Source organism: Nelusetta ayraudi, unplaced genomic scaffold (assembly GCF_046127955.1).
Source record: "Nelusetta ayraudi isolate G7.1 ecotype Tasmania unplaced genomic scaffold, CSIRO-AGI_Nayr_v1 ptg000018l, whole genome shotgun sequence".
Taxonomy (NCBI): Eukaryota; Metazoa; Chordata; class Actinopteri; order Tetraodontiformes; family Monacanthidae; genus Nelusetta; species Nelusetta ayraudi.
In genome coordinates this window covers 2810006-2831817 of record NW_027466068.1, presented here as the reverse complement: position 1 = coordinate 2831817, position 21812 = coordinate 2810006, and the positions used below count along the sequence as shown (strand labels likewise).

The window sequence follows — 21812 nt, the reverse complement described above, 5'->3', positions numbered from 1 at the left end:
AGCCTGAGAGTAGCAGGGTTCTTCAACCTCATTGCCGGTAATAAAACCCTTTCTTCAAGCAAATCACTGTACTACATAACAAACTTACCATCTTCAGTGCTGAACGTTCTTGCTGGGAAGCTGCAGTGAAGTTTTAATCGTGTCGGACTGAGTCTGAGGATGAAATATAATTTAATGATGAGCCTTCCCCTCCATTTGTTTATTGGACCATTAATTTCGACTCACGTGTGCATTCATTAGTTTGTCGTTGTGTTCACAGAACCTTCTGCCCCTGTGATCAATTGATAGATCAATTTGTAATTTTAATCCTTTCCACCCTCAGCCCACGAAAAAAAAAAAAAAAAAAAGTTCAAACCCCTGAAAGAGAACCATTTTGCATAGTTTTGTTCTTGTGCTGCCACTCTGGTACCTGAGTGGAGCCATTTTTGCTATGTGATGCAGCTTAACCTTAATGAACACAGACACTATAGTCTCAGTAGGTTTGAATGGTGGTGGTCAATTCCAAACTGTATTTCTTCAATATGTTCACGGAGGAAAAACACAACCTCCGTGCCAGTCTCTTCCCGGACAACATGTGTCACCACGGACACCTTGAGAGCTTGCCCTGATTGGAGCTGGCCAATAACCCGCTCTGCTGCCTTCACCACCTTGACCGTGCCACCTGATGGAATCATCAGCCCACCCTTGTTTTTAAGTATGAGAAGGTGGTAGCTCTCGTTGAACGGTGTGGGTATGGCGTCTTTTACCAGGCTGCCTCGGCACACGTCACAAGAGAGCTTTCTGAGAACCTGCCGAACAACAAATCCTGAAATATAGACCAAAGTGTTGTCCACAAGACCACCAAAGCGCAAACACAAGATATTTAAAACAGTAATACAAACAATGGTCAACAACTTTGGGGCAGCATTTGAACCCGAACCTGAACCCCAGAACAAGAGTAGAAAGCATCTTATGAACTTGATGCAGAACGCGGGAACAGAACTTGCAAACAATACCGAAGAGAATAAGGGCCACTGTGGGGGGAAAAAAGAGTTGTGAGTTCAAAGCCAGAGCTCCCTTTTTTTTTTATAGTGACCATAATCCTCTTTTGTAAACAGAAATATTTTAAAAGACCTCTTTGATCTGTGAAGGGATGTGCCATTTTCCTTAGATAAGCTGATCAAATATTGCCTGGCCTTCAACAAGAACACCACTGTCTGCCCAATTCAAAGCCCCTAGGGGAGCTTTGAATCCTTTTGCATGGGGATTGCGGCTGTTCATGGTGTCAAAGAGCCTGTCAATGCAAGCAAATATCTGCATTAACTTTATGCATCTAAAATCATATCACATATCATATCCAGCACCTTGTGCAGCCATAGTCATATTACCTCAATAAATTCCGCTGTTTCTTCACAGTCTTTAAACTGTGTGGAGCCCAGGTCCCTCAATGTGCGGAGAGCAACTAACTGAGCGGCTCAAAAGTCTGAGCAGCCTCAGCAACCTCAGCAAGTTTTATGCATTTGGCATTAATACAGCCAAAGTTACAACAACAAAGCAAATCATATTGTCAATCCTTCAAGGACCAAGGCTCAAATGTGTATGTTAATTTTACCCTGAGCAGAAGTCAAGTTTGTCCTTCAGCTCTTCATTGATGAGGTTCTTCTCCCTCAAATCCTCAAGAAGTGCGTGTACAGTTTATTTTGCCCTTCGCTCTCGGATCAAGCTGTTCCTTCCCTTGCGCTCCAGACTCTCCACTCTAGCCAGAGCTTCACCAAGTCTCCTCTTAAGAACAGTGGGATAAGCAGGCAAAGCCTAATTGTGGTCCTGGTGGAAAGAGGAAAATATTGAGTGATTTTCCAAACTCATCACTCACAGATGTAGCTGAAAAAAAATCATTAATGTATATTGTCCCTCTCCATCAAATAAAGTTAATTGAATTAAATTTGACAGTTTCCAAAATGAGTTTCAGAGAGAAACTACAAAAGAGGTTTTAATACGACCAGGGCCTTGTGATGTTCTCATGGTTTTGAGTTTTGGCTTCATCTGAATGCTGGCAGGCCACTGGCAGGATCTCTTCAGCTCTCCTTGAAGTGTGTGTGGTATTTGATTGTACTTGCTAAAATGTAAAAAAAAAAAAATATATATATATATAAAAAAAAATAAAAAAGTTTTAAGTGTATGTTGTACATTTTAAGTTTTAGTGTCCTGTACATTATTCCTGAACAAGCAGACAGAAAAAAACAAGTTTAGAAGGGGAGGCACTGAGTAGTTATAAAAAAAAAAATTAGCTTAAACAAACATGAATCACAGACATGTATGAATGAATTAATGAATTAATGAATTAATTATTTAGCCAAATAGCACACATACCTTTTGTAAATGAGATGGGAAGTTAAAGACAGATGGTTTGACTCCATGTCTAAGCCGGACAATCTGCCCTGTCCTGTCAAAATCATCTGCCTTAAAGTGCTCACTGCAGAGCAAGGACCTCTCATTGGCCACAAAACCTTCCCGTTTAAGTGTCAGTTCCCATTCTCTCTTGAGATTAAGCTCTCTGGGAAACCTGAAGTGTGAGAAAATTAGCCAGAGATTTAAATCTACAAAAAAAATTTTTTTTTATCACCCTTTACATTAATGTTAAATGTTACATATTAAATACAGGACATGATATCCAACATTTATCAAATCTTCTAATGCTTGAAATGATTACCTGGATAATCACTGCAGTCCAAGGTCTGTTTTTTCAAGACCAGGGGCAGTTTATAGAAGAAATAACATTGCATTTTAACCAAAATATCTTTCAAACAAATGCGCTGGTTATGCTATGGAAAGAACCCTGAGGCGGAGCTGAGAAATTCAATCCCTACTGTCGGGGTTTATTTGACTATTTAACATTATACTCACTACAGATGATTCCTTGTGTACACCTTACCTGTGAAAAGTGATTCCACGGTAATCTGGTCCAACATCTTTTCCAGTTAAGCTATGTATAAAAAAGTAGAAGTTTTATTTGGGTAGTAAAACCGGCACTTTCAGACATCCAAGCATCCCGTGTCGTAGCTGCATTTGTCACGTTTTCTAAAAATCAAAACGTTTGGAAGTCGGTCGAAAATTCAGTGAATAATTCTACTTGTAGCGCAGCTCTTACCTCAATTGATGTACAGGTAGTCTCGCAGCACCGACCCCTGTTTCAAGATGGCAGCGCTTTAGGCACGTCACTCGACAGTCAGAGCGGCGTCTATCTATGTCTAGGGTCACGGGGGTCTGCTGGAGCCTATCCCAGGTGTCATAGGGCGATGGCAGGGTGACGCACTGGACGAGTTGCCAGCAGGGCCACATAGAGACAAACAACCATTCTCATTTACACACACAACTACGGACAATTTAGAGTTCCCAATTCATCTTAAATGCAGATTTTAAATCTTTATTTTATTTTATTTTTTTCTCCATATCTCAAAAGCACATTACTATTGTACTGTCCAATCTATGATGTCCGTGTGAAGTCCCATTTGTCTCATACAGCTTCGGTACAGATCCATCCATCCCCCACCTGTTCATAGAGTAAGTTGTGCAAAACACGAGTTATGAAATCATGCAGTTGGACCCAAACGTTACCTCAGTCTCCTCTCGTGTTCCCGCACCGACTCGGGTGTCCCAGCGCAGTAAACACAAGCGGTTGAGTCTGTTGAGTCTGCGGCCATGACATCCAGTTTTTGACCCGCAGCTGTGTGTGTGTAAACTTCTATTAAAGCGGCAGTGAGTCATCGAGTCAGGGGAGACACTCATGGCTCTTCGTGTCATGAGCCCAGTGACTGCATTTGGTCAAAAGGAGGAGGTTCCAGCCCAGCTGCTGGGCCCGCCCTGCTAAAAAAGGCCCCTTTAACGAGTCATTCAGTAATAATCAAGATTCTTTAAATAATGTTTTAAGAGGAATAATATGAAGGACTTGTGTTCTAGTGATGTAGGTCAAAGTCGATCCACCCGGATGTTTTGTCAATTATTGTTTTATTTTTGTGTAGAGTCTGTCAGACCTCCTGTGTGGAATTTTTTTTTTTTTTTTTTTTTTTAAAGTGCGCGCTCTGCCCTGATCCTCCCAGCACTTTCCCGACACTCGGTGTGTCCGCTCGACATTTGGGGAAACGTCACCCAGCGGGGTCTATAAAAGCCGCCGCCGGTGCAGCGCTGGAAGGCTGCAGACCAGACCAGACCAGTCCAGACCAGTCCAGACGCACTCCGGCCGTCCCGCAGGCGCTGCTCTCTGGATCTAAAAGGCGCAACTGGCTGCGGAAAAGGGAATGTGCGCACTTCAAGGAGCACAGGATAAGTTGATCGTGTAGGGAAAAGTCATTGTCAGGGAGAGAAAGAAAGAAAAAGTCTTTCAGAACCTCCACATGGCAGAGGGAGACTTCTACGGGTCCCTCGGGAATCGCCAGAGGTTCCCCAGGGACCCGTTCGGAGAGTCGCCATTCAGGGATCAGTCCCTGTTCCGGGACCCGCTCGCATCCCGGTTCATGGACGAAGACTTTGCGATGGCGCCCTTCACTGACGACCTGGCCCGGGACTGGCCCGGTTGGGCTCGGCCCGGTCTGCTCGGCACGCGCCTCGGCGCGTCGTCGCCCTTCAGCAGGGGCTTCCAGCCGCGTCCGTCCTCCGTGAGCCCCGCGCTCTACACCAGCCGCTACGGAGAGACCTCGCCCCGCAGCTCGCCCGTCACCACCGGCGGGGAGCCCTGGAAGGTTTGCGTCAACGTCCACAGCTTCAAGCCCGAGGAGTTGAACGTCAAGACGAGAGACGGATTTGTCGAAGTTTCAGGTGAGTGAGGGGGGGGTCTTGAACTTCCGACTTTCTGAAATCAAGTTACAAGTGTTGTTTGTTTGTTTGTTTGTTTGTTTGTTTGTTTGTTTGTTTGTTTTAGAGTGAGGTCAGCGTGGAGATCAACACAGTTGGTTTCGTTTTTAATCATGAATTAATGGGTCAAACAAATGACATGAAGGGTTTAATTTCCCACCTTGCTGCCCGGGATTACAGACAGGGGCTGGGTGCTGTATCTTAAATCTATAAATGGTTTCAGGGATGTAATGTAGCTTCTTGTCTCATCTTGTGTTTGTGGTTGACGTGAAATGGCATATAGCAACCATTTTAATCACATCATCAACCTTTGAAAACCAAGAAATCAAAATGCAAAAGTATTTTGATTTCTCAAAGCAACTTTTTCCCCCTTTTATTTTTTTTTTAAATTAAAATTGTGAGGTTTCCCAATTCATTACGTTGAAACATTGATAACGGGGAACATGCTATTGAGGTAGTGTCTCTGACTGGCTTGTTGCGGGGTGGTGGGGGGGGGGCAGTCTTGGCGCACCTACACCTCTCCATCATCTTCTCTGCAACCCAGCCATAAAACATTGTCGCAGCAACTTTGGCAGCCATTTGAAATCCGCTGAGCTGAAGCTGGTCTCCGCTTTCATAAGAGTTTCTATGAAAGCGGCAACCAAAGTTGCAAGACTGGGACCTGAGCTGGCAGCCTGGCAGGTAGGCAGCAAGTCCTGAAGCTCAGACACCTGTTTTGAATTCCTAGAGAACGACTCCCTCGCCTCCCTCGCCTCCCTCACCTCGCTCGGCCAGGGGCTCAATTTAGATTTGCAGCGAGGCAACAACAGTCTCTGTTGCAGTCGGACAGGCAGCAGGGAATGTTCTGGAAATGGGATCTCACTTTCAAACCCCTCTCCCCCGACACCCCTTGGCTGCCCACTACCCCCCCCCCCCCCCCCCCCCCCCCCCACACACACACACACACACACACACAGAACCCCACAGGCCTCGTACTGGCCTTCTCTTTCGATGTCTCGTCTCGCCCCCGGTGGTTGACTATGGGACTGCGTCTGCGTCTCTTCAAAGGAAGTGTGTATTGCCAGGAGTCTCGGGGCTGCAGGGTGTACAGAGAACCGCAGACCCCCCCTCCCCAGAGTTTTTTATAGAGACATTGTTGGTATGCCAGTTGGGTCATTCAATCAGCCCCATGTTGGGCTGCCTGCTACAGTGACTTGACCTCATTCTAAAAATGTGTCAGGCGTGTTGGAGGTGTTATTAGTTATTATTCGGATTATTCTGAACCATTCGACAAAATGTTTCTTTGTGCGCTCGTGTGAAGGCGGTAGCAGAATGGTGCAGAGTTTCATGGAAACCGTCAACATCTGTGTGTTGTCACACTTCACTACACATCAGTCTCAACCAACAGTAAAACCTTGCCAGTTAAAGGGTTTGTCAACTTTTTTTTTTGCAAGATGTTCATAGGATTTCACTTAAAAGATTTCGCCATCAAGGTGTTCACTGTAAAACAGATTTCTGCCACACTAGTTCAACTACTTGGGCAGTAAATGGCTCCAACACTGTCTGATGTCCTTCGACGTCCACCCACGAGTGTGTTGTCTGGTCAGAATTGTCAAGGTGATTTTCTGCTACTGACGGCTGTGAAGACTGAGGATTCAAAAGGCTTTTTGATAATCACTTCTTGAAATCCTAAAATGATGAAAGGTATTTGAGTAATGATTCTTTTTTTACTTTTAAGAATTGGACAAATTCCTCTTTATTTTTTTCTTATTTCTTTTCTACATATTGGTAGTGCGGCAGAGGGGAACTGAAGTCACACGGTGGTTGAAATAATGATCTCATAACTCTACACAGTCCACACTCTCTCTGCGGAAAGCTCCAGAAGGCTCCGGCTCAGGCAGAAGCAGCACCACAGTGGAGAGTCGGGTAGCAGTCTAACATCCACGCCCGGAGACGGGTTTGTTAGGCCACGCCCCTGGCTCTCTGGCAGCAGTGGTGATATTTGGCGTCCACAGAGCAGCTGCTCAGAAGTCCCAGAGAGTGGGGGTGGAGCAGAGGGTGAGGGGCTCCGACTTTATGGAGAGCTTAAGGGAGGTTCCATTCTCAGCTGTTATAATTATTTATTTATTTTGTTCCTGACTTCAAAGGAGTCACTGTTTGGAGGAAAGTCAAGAGAATGACAAAGACATTCTAAACAAGTTGTTCATGGTGAAAACCGGTCAGGGGCCACACTGGGAATAAGCAGTGGAAAACCGTGAACGTGTCATTTGATCCCAGTGACGCAGTGTGCATCACTGTTTCCCCGGATAGGACCAGACACCAACTCTTGAGTCACACCTTGGTTAAAATGTCGCACAACCTTTGATTGTAGTCGGTTCATGTGTTTACTATTTCCCTTGCAGGGAAACACGAGGAGAAGCAGGAAGAAGGAGGCATTGTGACCAAGAACTTCACCAAGAAGATCCAGTGAGTATTGATCCAGTGAACTGTGACTCTACACTGTACTGTCTGGCTGAAATCTTTTTTCTCAATTACTCCTGATAACCCAAGTGGTATTAACTGCTTATTTTATTTGGTAGCGTATTTAGTAGTGTATTATTTTGACGGTCGACAAGCACTTCTGCTCAGCTGCTGTTTTTTTTTTTTTTTTACTCCCACTCAAGTTTTTTTCATCATTTTCATCATCGTCCCTCTTGACTTAAAAAAAACTCTCTCTGTCTCTTCTCTTTCGGTGTTTACCCATTTGTTTGTTACACCCAAAACCCAAACCCCCGCCCCCTAGCCAGCCCACTCCATTGCTCTCTTTCATAAGTTTGTGTGTGTGTGTGTGTGTGTGTGTGTGTGTGTGTGTGTGTGTGTGTGTGTGTGTGTGTGTGCGCGCGCGCACGTGCGTGCGTGTATTTGTTTAATCTCTCTCGCACTCTGATACAATGTACTGACAAATATAACTCCTTAAAAAGAACAATGCAGACCCACTTTGTATGACAGAGGTATTTCACAGGAGTTCCATTCCGGTTCCTTTCTCGGTGTCGTGCAGCTTCTGTATGCATAAACAATTGTTCCCCTTAATGGCTCAGAGAATCAAGTTGCCTCCCATTTAGCATTAGCTTCAGTTAGCATCTTGGATGTACTTTGATCCACAGGTCTGGTGCCTCACCAGTAGGAAGGTCATTTGCTGCACCTGGATGTTTAGCGTTTTAGCGTGTTTAGCGGGTGGTTGCTGGCACCATCACGGCGGTGTGAATTGCACAAAATAAACACAGCTAATGTTAACAGGAGGCAGCGTTGAGACCAACACACTCTCACTCCGTGGACGGCACATATTGACGTTTTGTCAGAAAGCCACGACGGTCCAAAGATGGCAAACTGCGCCGTCTCTGGGATGAGCAAATCTGTTATATAGATATATTATATTACATAAAAGAGTTTTGATCAGATATCAGATTTACTACTACCAATCATGTCAAGCTTGCGGAAAGAATGTCACGTGACGTGAAATAGCGATCACATTCTCCAAAGAAAATCCACATCAAAAATAAATTACCATGATTGGTAGTAGTAAATCTGATATCTGATCAAAACTCTTTTATGTCATATAATATATCTATATAACCTCTATGAGTGTTTAATGTTATTAATGATGTGCACAGACTCTGCTCTGCTCTTGACTGGAAGATATCTATGATAAACCAGAAACAAAATCAGTTATTCTGACACTAAAATAATAATAATAATAATAATACATTTAATAATAGTGGTAGTAGTATTAGTAATAATAATTCTAATAATAATAATAATATTTAGCCCCTCTCCATAGTAATCATCAATCATAGCTGTATTAAGAGCCTGTAGGCATTTGTATTCTGAAACTCAACTACCAATAAACATGAATCAAAAAGCTTTAAATGATTATGCCATGATTTGTAATTTAATGCCGTCAATTTCATTATTAAGGCCACGCAGTCATAATTTCACCTGTTGGTCCAGGAACAGGTCGAACAGCTGCTTTTGTTGAGTCCTACCTGGCTCCTGGCTCTGTTATTGATGCTGGCTGTGTATCCTGCTCTGTCTTTTCCTCTACTCCGTCCTTCTCCTACTCCTTCTCCTCCTCACTAAGCTTGCTTCCCTGTCGTCTCTTTCGCTCCTGTTCCAATGTTCTTCTTGAAGTAAGAAAGATGTCTGCGGGCTTTCTCTTCATTGTTGCAAATGACTGACATAACATATACAAGCAGCAGCTAACGGAGCTAACGTAACTCCTTTATACATGCCTCAGTTATACATATACAGTTATCGGCTCGGCTCCGTTCGGAGCGCTCCCTTGCCGGGTTGTTTGACATGCTTTGTTTCTGTCGCGCAAAACAGCGGGGGGCGGCTGCTGTGAGTGAGGGAAGATCAAAAGCGGCATTCCTGGCTGGCTGCGCATTTGGGATGAAATGCATAACTGACCCTACTAGAATCTATACTGGCCAGTGGGGTGGCCAGTAAATTTACAGGAGGAGCGGGGGGGGGGGGGGGGGGGGGTGCGGCCACCCCCTGGTGGCACCATTGTGACAGCTCTGATTTTATTTATAAAACCTCCAGCAGATGTTTGTCATTGGGGTCGTTGCTGCTGCCTGTTTCTACTATACTTCCAACACACACACACACACACACACACACACACACACACACACAGTTATAGGGGTCATTCATGTGCCTCAGTGTGTGAGGAGAAGCAGGCAGAGGTGAAGAAGAGTGGGAAGAAAAACAAAACAAAACATGTCAGACATTATTTTGGGCAGCTGCACAAAATCAATGCGGGAGATAAAACATCCGCTCGCCGGAGGTAAATAAAAGCCCCCAAGCTGGACTGATTCGGATTCTGCCGCCTGCCTTCCACAGAAGGATGCTCAGCGTAAACACTGGCACTCATCTGGCCCGGGACGTGTCTGACGGGGGAAAAAAAAACCCAAAAGATATTTAACCTGAATAGCAATGGCCTAGCTTGACGGCATGACCGCTACATTTTAACTTTAAATTCCTACATATTTGCACGAGCCTGTATCTACACAGTGAAACAGCTCTTGTATTACTCATTAGCCAGGCCAGGGTCACTGTCAGCCTGTTGCGTCTTTTTGAATGTGGACTTTAAACAGTTGGAAGCTGCCTGGTTAAAAATCTGCATTGAAAGCTGAAATCATTTTGTAGCAAGTTGATGTAGCTGCGATAGTGACACAATGCTATAAACAAGATGGGTTATATAATTAAATGTCATGAAAAGCTTTATATTTAAATCAGTTAATACTGCTATATGGGAGGTGCATTTTTTTTTTATCAGGAGTACAAAGTTACCTATTGGCAGAATTTAACCACTAGCCCCCTCTAGTTGGCAGAAGCTACTTTGACATCTTCCTGCCATGTGAACTGAGGCGGTAGCATGTTAATATGGTAGAATGTAGCCCAGAGTGATGATGGATGGAGGTGTGTGACAGCCTGGTGGGGGGAAAGGGGAGGGGTGGAGAGGAGAGTTGTTGTCGTTGTTTTTTTTTAATATATATGGAGGAATATTAGGAACTAACAAGGGAACCTGTCATCTTCTCTCACTCCAAATAGCTTCACATTAGCAAGTGTTGAATGAGTGCTTGCTGTTTAAAACCTGTGGATAAAAACTGAAACCTTGTCTGCCGTGGCTTGAAAGTTTTCTTCCCCTCTGGCTGGTATTTGTCGGTGAAGTGGAGAGCTGCTGGAGGCTCCTCTCTAATGAAACGGCCAGGGTGAGATCACGCTCTCCTCCTCCTCCTCTGCGCAGGGTAGCCGCGTGTTTACATGAACTCCCCGGGACACCCGGCTACTCACGCAAAATCCTGCAACCTCCATATTTGGCCTGACAAAGAGTTGGACTTGTGCAGGACTTCCATACCGAAGACAGGAGTCTTCTTCTGAAAATAACCTGAATCTTAAACCGAGTTGTTCTTCGATTCTTCCTCCTAGTTTGTCAAAGGGCGTGTTTCCACTGGTGCTACGTGGTTGGGGCCAGCTTGACTCGGCATGGTATGGCTCGGCACGGGTGTGTTTCAACTCTAACTTGGTCCCAGCTGAGCATGGGTGGAGTTAGGGCTGCAAGGCGGACCGAAGGTCCCTGGACGTTTGTTGTGCTGCCTGTGTCAACTAGATTCCTAAGTTTTACTTTTTGTATTGGCCATGTTTTTGTTTTGTTTTTCGGCAAGAGATTTTAGTAGTGCTTAGAATGATTTTGTTGACTTCTATCAAAACACTGTTTATTATTAGACAAGAATACCCACACAACTTTAAGTCTACACAAAGCACAAAACAGCAAAAGCTTCATTCAACCATGGTAACATGCTACCATGCGTTAAAATCGCTATAAGGACCGAAACTTAACAGGCAACAACTCTTTCTTCGCCCATGGCACAGTTTCATAATCATTTCAGTTTTTCATCATCATTCATCTTCTATACCCGCTTATTCCTATTCAGGGTCACGGGGGTCTGCTGGAGCCTATCCCAGCTGTCTTAGGGCGAAGGCAGGGTGACACCCTGGACAAGTCGCCAGTTCATCGCAGGGCCACATAGAGACAAACAACCATTCACACTCACACGCACACGCACACCTACGGACCATTTAGAGTGTTCAATTGACCTCACATGCATGTTTTTGGAGTGTGGGAGGAAGCCGGAGAACCCACGCAGACACAGGGAGAACATGCAAACTCCACACAGAAAGGTCCCAGGTCCGGGCCCCGGAATCGAACCCACGACCTTCTTGCTGTGAGGCGGCAGCGCTAACCACTGCGCCACCGTGTCGCCCCATTTCATTTCAGTTTTTAAAGCGTGAAAATTTAAAAATCCACACACAGGGCATTTAAAAATGGCGGTTTTGGTTTTCGTGATAGACTTCCCCTCGGCTTTCGTACAAACTCTTACCCAATCAGTGCCCTGCTCGTTGCTACGTCACCATTATGGTTAAGGCTCACGGGTCGCTCGGAACCCCTAGTAAGCAGGTGCCAAAAGGGTAACTGTTGGAACCATGCTGGCACCAGTGGAAATGCTTACAAACTGGGCCGTGGAAACATGCCCAAAGTGAAGCCATATTGGTGCAGCAGCAGCTGCCTATGTTCACGTGAAAGTATTGAGAAGGTGTTTGGAAGCTGTCAGCTGTCTTCATGACGATGAGCAGCAGGAGAGTAAACCAATTCAAGTTTTCAGGCGAATCCACCAGGCAGACTTGGCTATTACATTGGTTTTTGTGTACCACTACAACCTCCACCTCCACCACCAACTCCTCCACCTACAACAACACCACCACCACCACCACCACCAACTCCTCTACCTACAACACCACCACCTCCACCACCACCGCCACACTGCACCTGAATAAGTTGTGTTTTCTCTGTTCCAAAGTCGTTGTGGCACAGCTACAAGCATTTTTCCCAAAATTCAACCCCAATTCACTACCATTTGTGACTTGGATGGAGGAGAGAAACATTGGTCATTTTTTCCAAGTTTTTATTTTTTTTTATAAACAGAGACTGAATCTTTTTAACTCTTTAAACTTTAAGACGTTTTCATTTGGCTTTGTTCCAGATGTCAGTAAAAACTCCAATTCTAGTATTTAGTACCATTTTCTACCTGCTCTTTGCGGAGCAAAATGTCTTTTTCGTATCTTTGCACCAACTCTGACTTGCAGCCACTCGTTTCTCTTCCTTTTCTTACCCTCTGAGAAGTTTTCTTCTGCCCACTTGCAGTTTAACCCAAGTCAAGTGGACTTGTGCTTCTCCTTAAATCTAAACTTTCTATCCATTCATTTAAAGAAAAAAACACTAAAAGCACACCTCTATTTTATTTCCTTTCCTTTCCTCTCCCCCAATGTCTCCAGGATCCCAGTCGACGTGGATCCTCTCACAGTTTTCGCCTCCTTGTCCCCGGAGGGCGTCCTCATCATCGAGGCTCGCCAGACACCTCCGTATCACCTGTTCAGCGACGATGGCCACCAGGACGGTGACGGCATGCTGGAGGTGGAGGCCCCAAAGCCCCAGGAGGCCGCGGCGGCAGTCTGAGCGGCCACACTGTTTGTCCCTCCGCTTCCTGTTTCCTGACGTCCGGATGTAAAAAGTGTAAAATAAGCAAAGGGTCCCGTATTAAAACTGTCTACAGTGACTCAGAGTGATGCTTCAATTTTTTTTTTTTTTCTATTTCCGCATTGTTGCATGTCCAGTTCATGTTTTTAAATCAAGCAAATGCTTTTATTTGACACAACACCTAAATATGTATTTTTCCAAACAGAAAACCAGAAATGGCAAACTACGGCCCGGGTTCTTTATGCGGCCCATTAAGCTTTTTAATCCGGTCCGCCGAACTTGAAGAAATATTAATAGTAAGTAAGTCATAAAATAGCTGTAACTTCATCTTTTTTCCAGTGCTGTAAGAGTCAATTCAATACAGGGCTAAATAACATGGGGCTTCAAAGCATTTGTTGTAAAGCATGTTTTTTTTTTTGTTTTTTTGTCCTATCCCATATTTTACAACCCATTGTGGCCCACAGGTCAAAAAGTTTGCCCAACCCTGCATTAAACTCTAAAGCCTTCAGCCAGTGGATGGAACGGGTGCAGCATTAACTGATTTTCAGGTGTTGAAGAGGTGCAGGGGCTCTGACATGTTGCAGGTCTTTAATAAGCAGCTGGTTCCTCTGACACTGAGCCTTTTTCAATACGGATTTTCTATTTTTAATTGTGTTTTTTTAGTGATCAAAAATATATTTTCTGAAATGTATTTTGTTTTTGAGGGAGTGAAAGTTAAAATAAAACATCCTTTCTCTACTCAAGTGCCTTGAGCATGAAGCTCATGACTGTTTTACCTTTTGAGTGAAGGAGCTTAAAGGCCCAGTCTGCACAAATAAATTGAAATAGCAGGATTTATTATTATTATTATTATTATTATCATCATTATTGGCGACATCTAACTCTAAACATATACCTGGATTCTTTTTTTCATGCCAATAGCTCAATTTAAAAGTGACGTACTGGGTCTTTAAACTGACGGATGTGTAGGTAACCTTTTTTGACCACATCAAAGGGAGCAGTCAACTACACTTCGAGTCAAAAGTCTGGACACACCTTCTCATGTATTTAGTTTTTTTTTTTAAATCTTTATAACTTTCTACACTGCGGATAGATATTGAAGACATCAAATATATGAGCAAGATATACATCATTATGCAGCAAAGAAAAAACACTTTAAATAACTCTAAATATGCTTTTTTTTTATGGAAAGTGGCTATTTTGAAGAATAGAATAGAATTTAAAACGTGTTTGAGTTATTTTAATTCCAATTTTTATTGTTTCCTACATAATATACACGTGTGTTCATAAATAGTTTTGTTGCCTTCAGTGAGAAACTGCAATGTCAATAGTTGTGAGAATGAAAGAGAATACATTAAATTCTTAGGATGTGTCCAAACCTTTGACTGGTTAGTGTATATTGATCATATATTCCACCAGAAATGTCTGTAAATATATTTGAATTTGTGCCAATTCAGAATAATAAATGATTGTCTGAAGTAAACCAGCACAACGTGTATTTTCTCCTCTCTCTCTCTCACTCTGTGTGTGTGTGTGTGTGTGGTTTGGTTGTTTTTTCTAGCTCTGTTCTACTACTGGAGGTTCATTTGTTTGTTCTCAACAAGTACAGAAACAGTAGCTTATTTGTTAAGTGCTGAGGTGGTAACTATTAACTGTGACTAAAAATGATTTACCGAGGTCTTTTGGATTTGTTTTGTTATGTACAGTATGGTTGTCACATGACCCTGCATTCTCTCCGTTATCAGCTGATGTGAAATTTCTGATGAGGAGCAACAATAAAGAAATGCTTTTATTTACAAACATAACATTAGAGAGGGGAGGGCAGAGGGAACGCATTATGCAAACTGGCAACTGTGTGAGAGGAATTTGTCTGTGTGTGTTTGAGAGAAGGCGGGTTTGTGATATGATATAGTGGTTGTGTGACAAGAGAAAGTGTTGTGAGGTTAGTTACTGCAAGCCTGGAAACAATGGGTTTAGGTTTGCGATGTTGACATGCTAGTAGATCTCGGGAGGTTGGCTATTTGGGAAGTAGATCTTGGGTCAAAAAAGGTTGGGCACCCCTGGGCTGTGCCTAAACGAATCTAGTCAGTGGTGCTCTCAGATGGTCAGGGAGGGTATTCCACAACCTGGGAGCAGCCGAGCAGAAGGCTTGATCATATATGCTGTGCAGCTTAGTTCTGGGGACTTTAAGGAGGTTGGCTGTGCCGAAGCAGAGGGTGCGTGAGGAGGTCTGTGTGACGAGAAGTTCCTTTAGGTAGTTCTGGGGTCATCTCCGTATATACACTGGTGGTACACACGTGATTTATTATATAAGAGAAATATATATTGACACGACCTGGCTCAACAGCCATGCCAAAAAGGTGGAAGGACACGGTTTAACAGTTCACAAAAGAAATATTCAATTTATTGTCCAAACTAAACTGAATGTGCAACAAAACAACAAACTGTGCCATCGACAACGAGGTGGGTTTGGCTGGGTGTTTCACCAAACAAACATGAAAAAGACTGGATTAGCTCAACTAGATCTGCCCTTTCCCCTTCTGGTAGATGTTGCAACAACTCCTCGAGTTTGCAAAGAGTCTGAGTTTAGGTAGGCAGCCAGCCGCAGCCATTGAGGCGCAGCCATTGAGGCGCAGCCACGCGGACCCTGCCCACTGCACTGCGGGATTGGGGGTTGAGTGCGTGTGTGCAAGTGTTCATGGATATGTGTGCGTAGGCCCCGGAGAGTGACTTTGTCCAACGCCGCACTCTTGGTGCCTTGTTCCGCACGATGTCATGGCGATAACACAGCAGTTGCCGTGGAGACGTCCTTGATTGGGCCGCAGCCAAAGTCAACAATCCGCAGGTGTCCATGAGGGAAGGGGGGGTGAGTAGTCGCCTTCCAATAGACATCGACTACCCTGAATGTCCCTACTGGTCTCCAGAACGATCCATATTCCTTTGCAGAGTCAAAAGCTTCTCCAAGATGACATCCACATTGCGCTTCAGATCAGAAAGTTCTGCTTTCAGTGCCGAAATTGCCACAGTCTGAGTGAATGTTTCTGTTTCTGTTTCTTCTTCTTCTCCTACTTGATACGCACAAATAACGTAAAAATGTGAAACCTTCAAAAATAATATGATAGTTTTACATTATAATGTGAAAAATATCACAAAAAAGTGATACTGTGCCCTGTTTGTTTTTTTTTTGTGTGTGGCAACAATGCACTTCCATAATGGGAAACAGAATATTAAGTAAGATTGCAACTTTCTTTCAAAAGACTTAATACTGTTACTCGCAGGTAAGTATAACCAGATTAGATATTATATAGATGTTTTTTTAGTATACGTTTTTATGCGTATACACACACATACATGCACACAAATAATGTTATTGTTTTATTTATTTATTATTTTTTGCTATTTACCCAAGTGTACTTTACAGGGGAACTGCAACACAGGTATAGAAAGAGAACACTTGTACCCACCTGCGATAACAGTGGAAGGTGCAGCAGGACAATGTCCAACCACCAGGACACACACATATATATGTATATATATATATATATATATATATATATATATATATATATATGTATATATGATTACCATAACTTTTAACCTATAATTTAGTTTTTTGTTTTTGTTTTTAAAAGGTATTTTCCAATTTTGTGTGTTACAGGACACAGTATGAATGATGTGCGTGTCACACGGGCCATTTCTCTGTGTAAGAGAGTGGTCAGCAGCTTCTCCTACAGCTGGAAGAAAGAAGAGAACTGGCTGAAGTACAAATACAGCTGGGTTTGCCGGATCACCAGCTTATTACTGAGTCAACCACTCGCTGGGGATCAAGGCTGCCAATGATTGAAAGGGTCCTGGAACAGGAAAGTGCACTTGCTAAAGTCCTGTCTGCTGACAAGAAAACCAGACCTCTTGTCCCGAGCTGGCAGGACATAGAGGTCCTGGAGGCAGTCAAAAAAGCTCTGAAACCCTGATACTCTTTCAGGAAAGGAGTTTGTTACCCTTTCATATGTAAGGCCTGTGCTTCACCTGCTTAAAACCAGTCTCCTGGCACCTGAAGACGGAGATACTGAGCTGTGCAAGTCCATGAAGTCCACCATTGTGGATTACCTCAACAAGAAATATGCTGACCCATTCACCAGTGACCTTTTGGACATTGCATCATTACTTGAGCCACGATTCAAGGGCAGTTACATTGCAAGTGAAAAAATCAATGCACTAAAGCATACTGTCATCACAGAGGCGGAGGTTTTGCTCAGTGATCAAGACAGTGATCAGGCCAGCTGCTCGTCTAAACTGCCGAACCCAACTGTGCCCAAGGCTGTACCTAAAGACCAAGGAGAGGCAGGTGTGGCAGTGCCACCGACAGCTAAAAAAAAAAAAAAATCTCTGGCAAGTTTCTTTGAGCACAGCACGCTCACAGAAGCACGTTGTAGAAAATGAACTTTCTAGCTACCTGTTGTCAGCCTGTCTAGAGAGTAATGCTCACCCTCTCAAATGGTGGATGAATCACGAAATTAACTTTCCAGGATTGAGCCGCCTGGCAAAAAAGTACCTTTGTGTGCCAGCTACCAGCTCCCCTTCTGAAAGTGTTTTCAGTTGCAGTGGGAACATTGTAACTTGCCACAGGGCTTCCCTGAAACCTGATAGTGTTGACAGGTTAGTTTTCCCGCCACAAAACCTGTAAAATGGCCAGAAGTTGGCTTGTTGTAATTTTGTTTGCATTTGTTTTGTTCTATAGTTATTTGAGATTTGCACAAATACAATAGATGCAATTTCTGTCGGTTACATGTTTTGTTATTTAAAATTTGCACAAAGAAGAGCTGCACTTTGTGTTTTGCACAACTGCCAACCTCAGTGGACAAGTCTGCCTGTTACAGTTTGCGTAATTGCACAGTATTTCTTTTTTTTAATTAGTTGCTGTGTGTATTTTTGCTATGTAGGAAAGGTATATTTGTTTGATTTTATTCAAGAAGATTTTTTTTTAATTTATCCAGGCAGTTTTTTTCCATTGTTTTATACAGAATGATATTGTGCAGACAAAATAAATAAATAAAGGTGGTTGTTTGACATTTGGTATGAGGCTACGACTGATAACCTAGTTTTTTTGTTTTTTTTGAAGGGTTTGCCTTAAGGAAAAAAATAACAGAGAGCTTTGGAGGGAACCAAAATTATATTGCGGAAAAATATCGATACTGTATATATCGAGTATCGTCATTCAGCTAAAAAATATCGAGATACAAGATTTGTTCAATATCGCCCAGCCCTACATGACAGCATACTAACCTTCAGAAAAAGGGAATAAGTCAGAGGACAATCAGTGAAGACACACCTGCTGCTCATTACCAATGTCTGGATTATGAGCCAGGTTGACTTCCGCTTCCTCTTACCGGTGACGCCTGCGATCGGTGCTGCCACCCAGTGATGTCCCTACACAACTACAGTCAAATTACAAAATCTAAAATTGTATAGAAAAAAATAATAATACAAACAAAATACATTTTGTGAGTATCACATATACTCTGGTCAGTATTCCCCCCCCTATGTGTCTTGTAAACAGTTTCATTGGTCACAGTCAGTGCATTTACCTGAGACTCAAGAAAATTATTGCCTTAGTTGGACTATGATCGGACAGCTGAAGTGCATGCAAACGTGTTAGTCAGACTATAATAGACAACGCGTGTTCACATGCACCACAACCTCATGCTAGCCTCTGCCCCCGGAAAAACATTCAAGACACGAGCTCCTTCAACGCGTGGCGCTACTACGTTTGTGTAAGACTGAGGACACAACCCAGAACCTTTTTAGTTACTTTGTGTTCTCTAAAAAAAACACACACAACACGGTGCTCTGTACAACTCGCCAGTTTATACAGAACAATGGCGTCTCTCACCTGGAGTGGAATTGGAGCTCGCAGTTATTTCCTGGAGGCTCTCAACATCTTCACAAGTCCACAAAATTTCTCAAATCATTTGCGCATTATTCGGAAATGTGTTCAGAACTCTTTCATTACCGTTGTGTTTTCCACTTCTATTTATCAACACAACAAAAGGAGTCGCTAGATACATTTCATTGCCTTTACTGAAGCTCCACACAATACGATCACAAACCCTCTCCCACCAGTCTGTTTTCAGAACTCGTATGGACCAAGAATGAAGGGCCCGAATCACTCTCCACGGTGACTGCACAAAGTATAGAATCGAAGACATGGTTTTGTTGTAGCCTTCCAACAGCACACGCTGTTGTTGTCTGGCTCTCCAAATCACCATCGGTTTCCTTAATGAACAGCTGCTGTCCCGCCTTAAGTAAGCGAATTTTTAGAAAAAAAATCAAACATACACAACATTTTACTCGCGATTTTAATGAAAGTAAATAAAACATGATAGCCGAAGGAAGCCAGTTATCTCAGGCAGCCCAAATCAAAATGTTACTTGGATGCTGACTTCATTGACTAATACCAAAAGAAAGCCGTGCTAGCGAGGGTTGAGTTAAAAAAAACAACAATATTTTTGATATTTATTGATACACATGTTTAAAAATGATAATCGATACATAAATCCCAGTATCGGTATTTTAAAATGCAATAGATTTTACCTGTTCTCTGTTTTTGTTTGGTTAACCCCTTTAGTCTCGTGTGGGTTAATGCTTCGCGCAGCATTATCGCAGTCAGATGTCGCGAGATCCAGCCCATCCGCCTCAGAGAGAACAAATATGGCGGAGAAGGAAGTACAGCTCGTTTCACCGGGAAATCTAACGTATTTAAAACTGAAATTCTTATGAAACTGTATCATGGGCAAATGAAGAGCTGCAGATGTTTTTGTTCTCGGTGGCCGAAGATAAAGGTCAAAGAGAGCTTGTTCTTTTTGGGGTTTTTTTTATTTCTGTTCAAAATGCACCAAAGCTTTGTGAGACAATCACTGCAGTGTTTGTATGTTTTCATGAGGTACACAATAGCATTAGCTTTTGTCTGTATGTTTGGTGTCCATGGGTCTGGGTATACATCTTTGAATAAAAAGTGCATGTTGTTATATAACTATTTGTTTAATGTGCAGTTCTTTCTTCATGTAAATATTAATATTTAATTATGCACCATGTTAGAGGTTTCTTTTACAATTGAATTTACAGCATGAGTTCTTTGAGAATCTTTTCCATAACCAAAGCAAAATTGGTGTTATAGCTAAAATATCGATATTGAATAGTATCAGAAATATCGGACTCGAATTGACTTGGGACCTAGTGTATTGGAATCGTATTGCATCGGGAGGTCAGTGGCGATACCCAGCTCTAGTGCTAGCTGTGAGTTTTGGTAGCTCAAAGAGGTAGACAGCTGATAGAGTTTTTTATTCGGGTGAAATGAAGTCCAGCAGGACGCAAATTTGCATTTATTATATTTCCTCTTTTTAAAAATATCATTAGTACGTAGCGCTCACTTACATATTATATTTGCTGTGGTAGATGCGGGCTTTGACAGTAAATTTGCAAGTAATATTTTGTCTACGTTTGTAAATTTCTGACCAATCTGCTGATGGTGGTGAAGCACGTCTGTGGCTGGGTGAGGAAACTCGTTAAATTGAAGAACAGTATGGCCATTACATCGGTGTTGTATCGAGCTCCAGTTTTTTTGCTCTTGTGCGACGAAAGAGGTTAACCAGTAGTTAAAATGCTGAAAAGACTCATATCGCCCCCTAGTGTGGGGGAGGTGGACGCGTTCCCTTCAATCATTCATTCTCAGCTGCATGTAAATTGGGACAAGGAGACAAGACCTTTTAGACGAGAAAAGCGAATTATGAGCTTAGTCTGATTAAGCTCTGCATGTACATGTAGTGAGAGAGTGCACCTGCAGCCCGAGGGTGCACTTTATAACACTAACAGCCACTCAGTGAACCAGACAGCATACAGCAAGTCAACAGGATCTTCAATGTGGAGCAGCGCAGGGGTCTATTAAACTGTAAGTCCTGTGCAGTAACTTTTAATATGTTGAGCAATGTTGAGCCTGACTGGTGAACTTGATGTGTGATGAACTCAGCAGTGGACCAAACTGTTTCCTGAGGTGAACATCATACTTCAAGTTGGTTCCCTGCATAGATTTAGAGGAGTTTTATGTCTCAACATTGAAGATTAAGTGTTAGTTTAATGCATGAATCTCAATTTGATTCAACAATAGGACTGGGTGTTATATTCCCTTACCTTCCACACTGAAGGGGGGGTGGTTGGTGGGGTTCTGTTGCATTGGGTTTGTAGAAGGGTGGCCTCAGTTGAGTGCAGAGGATTTCATGCATCTTGGGGGGCATCAGGTGGGCAGCCCCCTTCCTCAGTGTTTCGACGACTAGCCCCTGACACCTCCAGAGGGCTCATCGGCACCACCTCGCGTCCCAGGTGTGCCCCCCTCTGCACTTCTCAGCTGCTGCTACTGCTGCTGCTTCATGGCCCAAGTGCTGTCTCTTCTCTTCACCCAGAGCCAGCGGCTGGATTGCTCTGTGGAGTTGGGGAGGAAGTTGATGGCTTGCTGCAGAGCTTGACCTCGGATCCCCAGATCCTTCAACAGCGTTGATCTCCCCACAAACCCTCTGCACCCACCTCGACTGGCTAGATCTTGGTCCTCCATCCGTGCTGTTCCGCATCCGCTGCCAGCCCAGAGTATTTGAGACACACTGAGACACACACTACTTGCCCTCGGATATGAAATTGTATGTTTTCCCTATGTAGTGAAGAGTCAGAGAAAGAAGAGGAAGATGAAGAACAGGAAGAGGAGGATCTAATCCCTCTTGCTGGAAGGCATAAGGCCCTGTTTTCACTTGGTCACTTGTAACTGTTTTGGGGGATTGGATCACGAGAACGGATCTCGAAGCATCTGTTCGCAGGTAGCATTAACATGCATCTCGAGCGTGCCATTTGTGATCGTATTACAGCGAATAAGAATCAACTTCCTGTT

The 21812-nt window shown here is 43.3% G+C and overlaps 2 protein-coding genes across 2 annotated transcripts; one reads left to right on the top strand and one right to left on the bottom strand.

Moving 5' to 3' along the window:
• Positions 1-1536: 1536 nt before the first annotated feature.
• Positions 1537-3680, bottom strand: LOC142888004 (THAP domain-containing protein 6-like). The gene is given in 4 exon segments (XM_076026010.1): positions 1537-1803; positions 2350-2542; positions 2912-2962; positions 3595-3680. Coding segments are annotated over 4 exon segments (546 nt in total). The 3' UTR covers positions 1537-1587.
• Positions 3681-4095: 415 nt separating this feature from the next.
• Positions 4096-14369, top strand: hspb8 (heat shock protein b8). Its single transcript, XM_076025818.1, has 3 exons — positions 4096-4791; positions 7209-7272; positions 12682-14369. Exons 1-3 carry the CDS (start codon positions 4371-4373, stop codon positions 12860-12862), a joined length of 666 nt encoding a protein of 221 aa, XP_075881933.1. The 5' UTR covers positions 4096-4370; the 3' UTR covers positions 12863-14369.
• The last annotated feature ends 7443 nt before the right edge of the window (positions 14370-21812 follow it).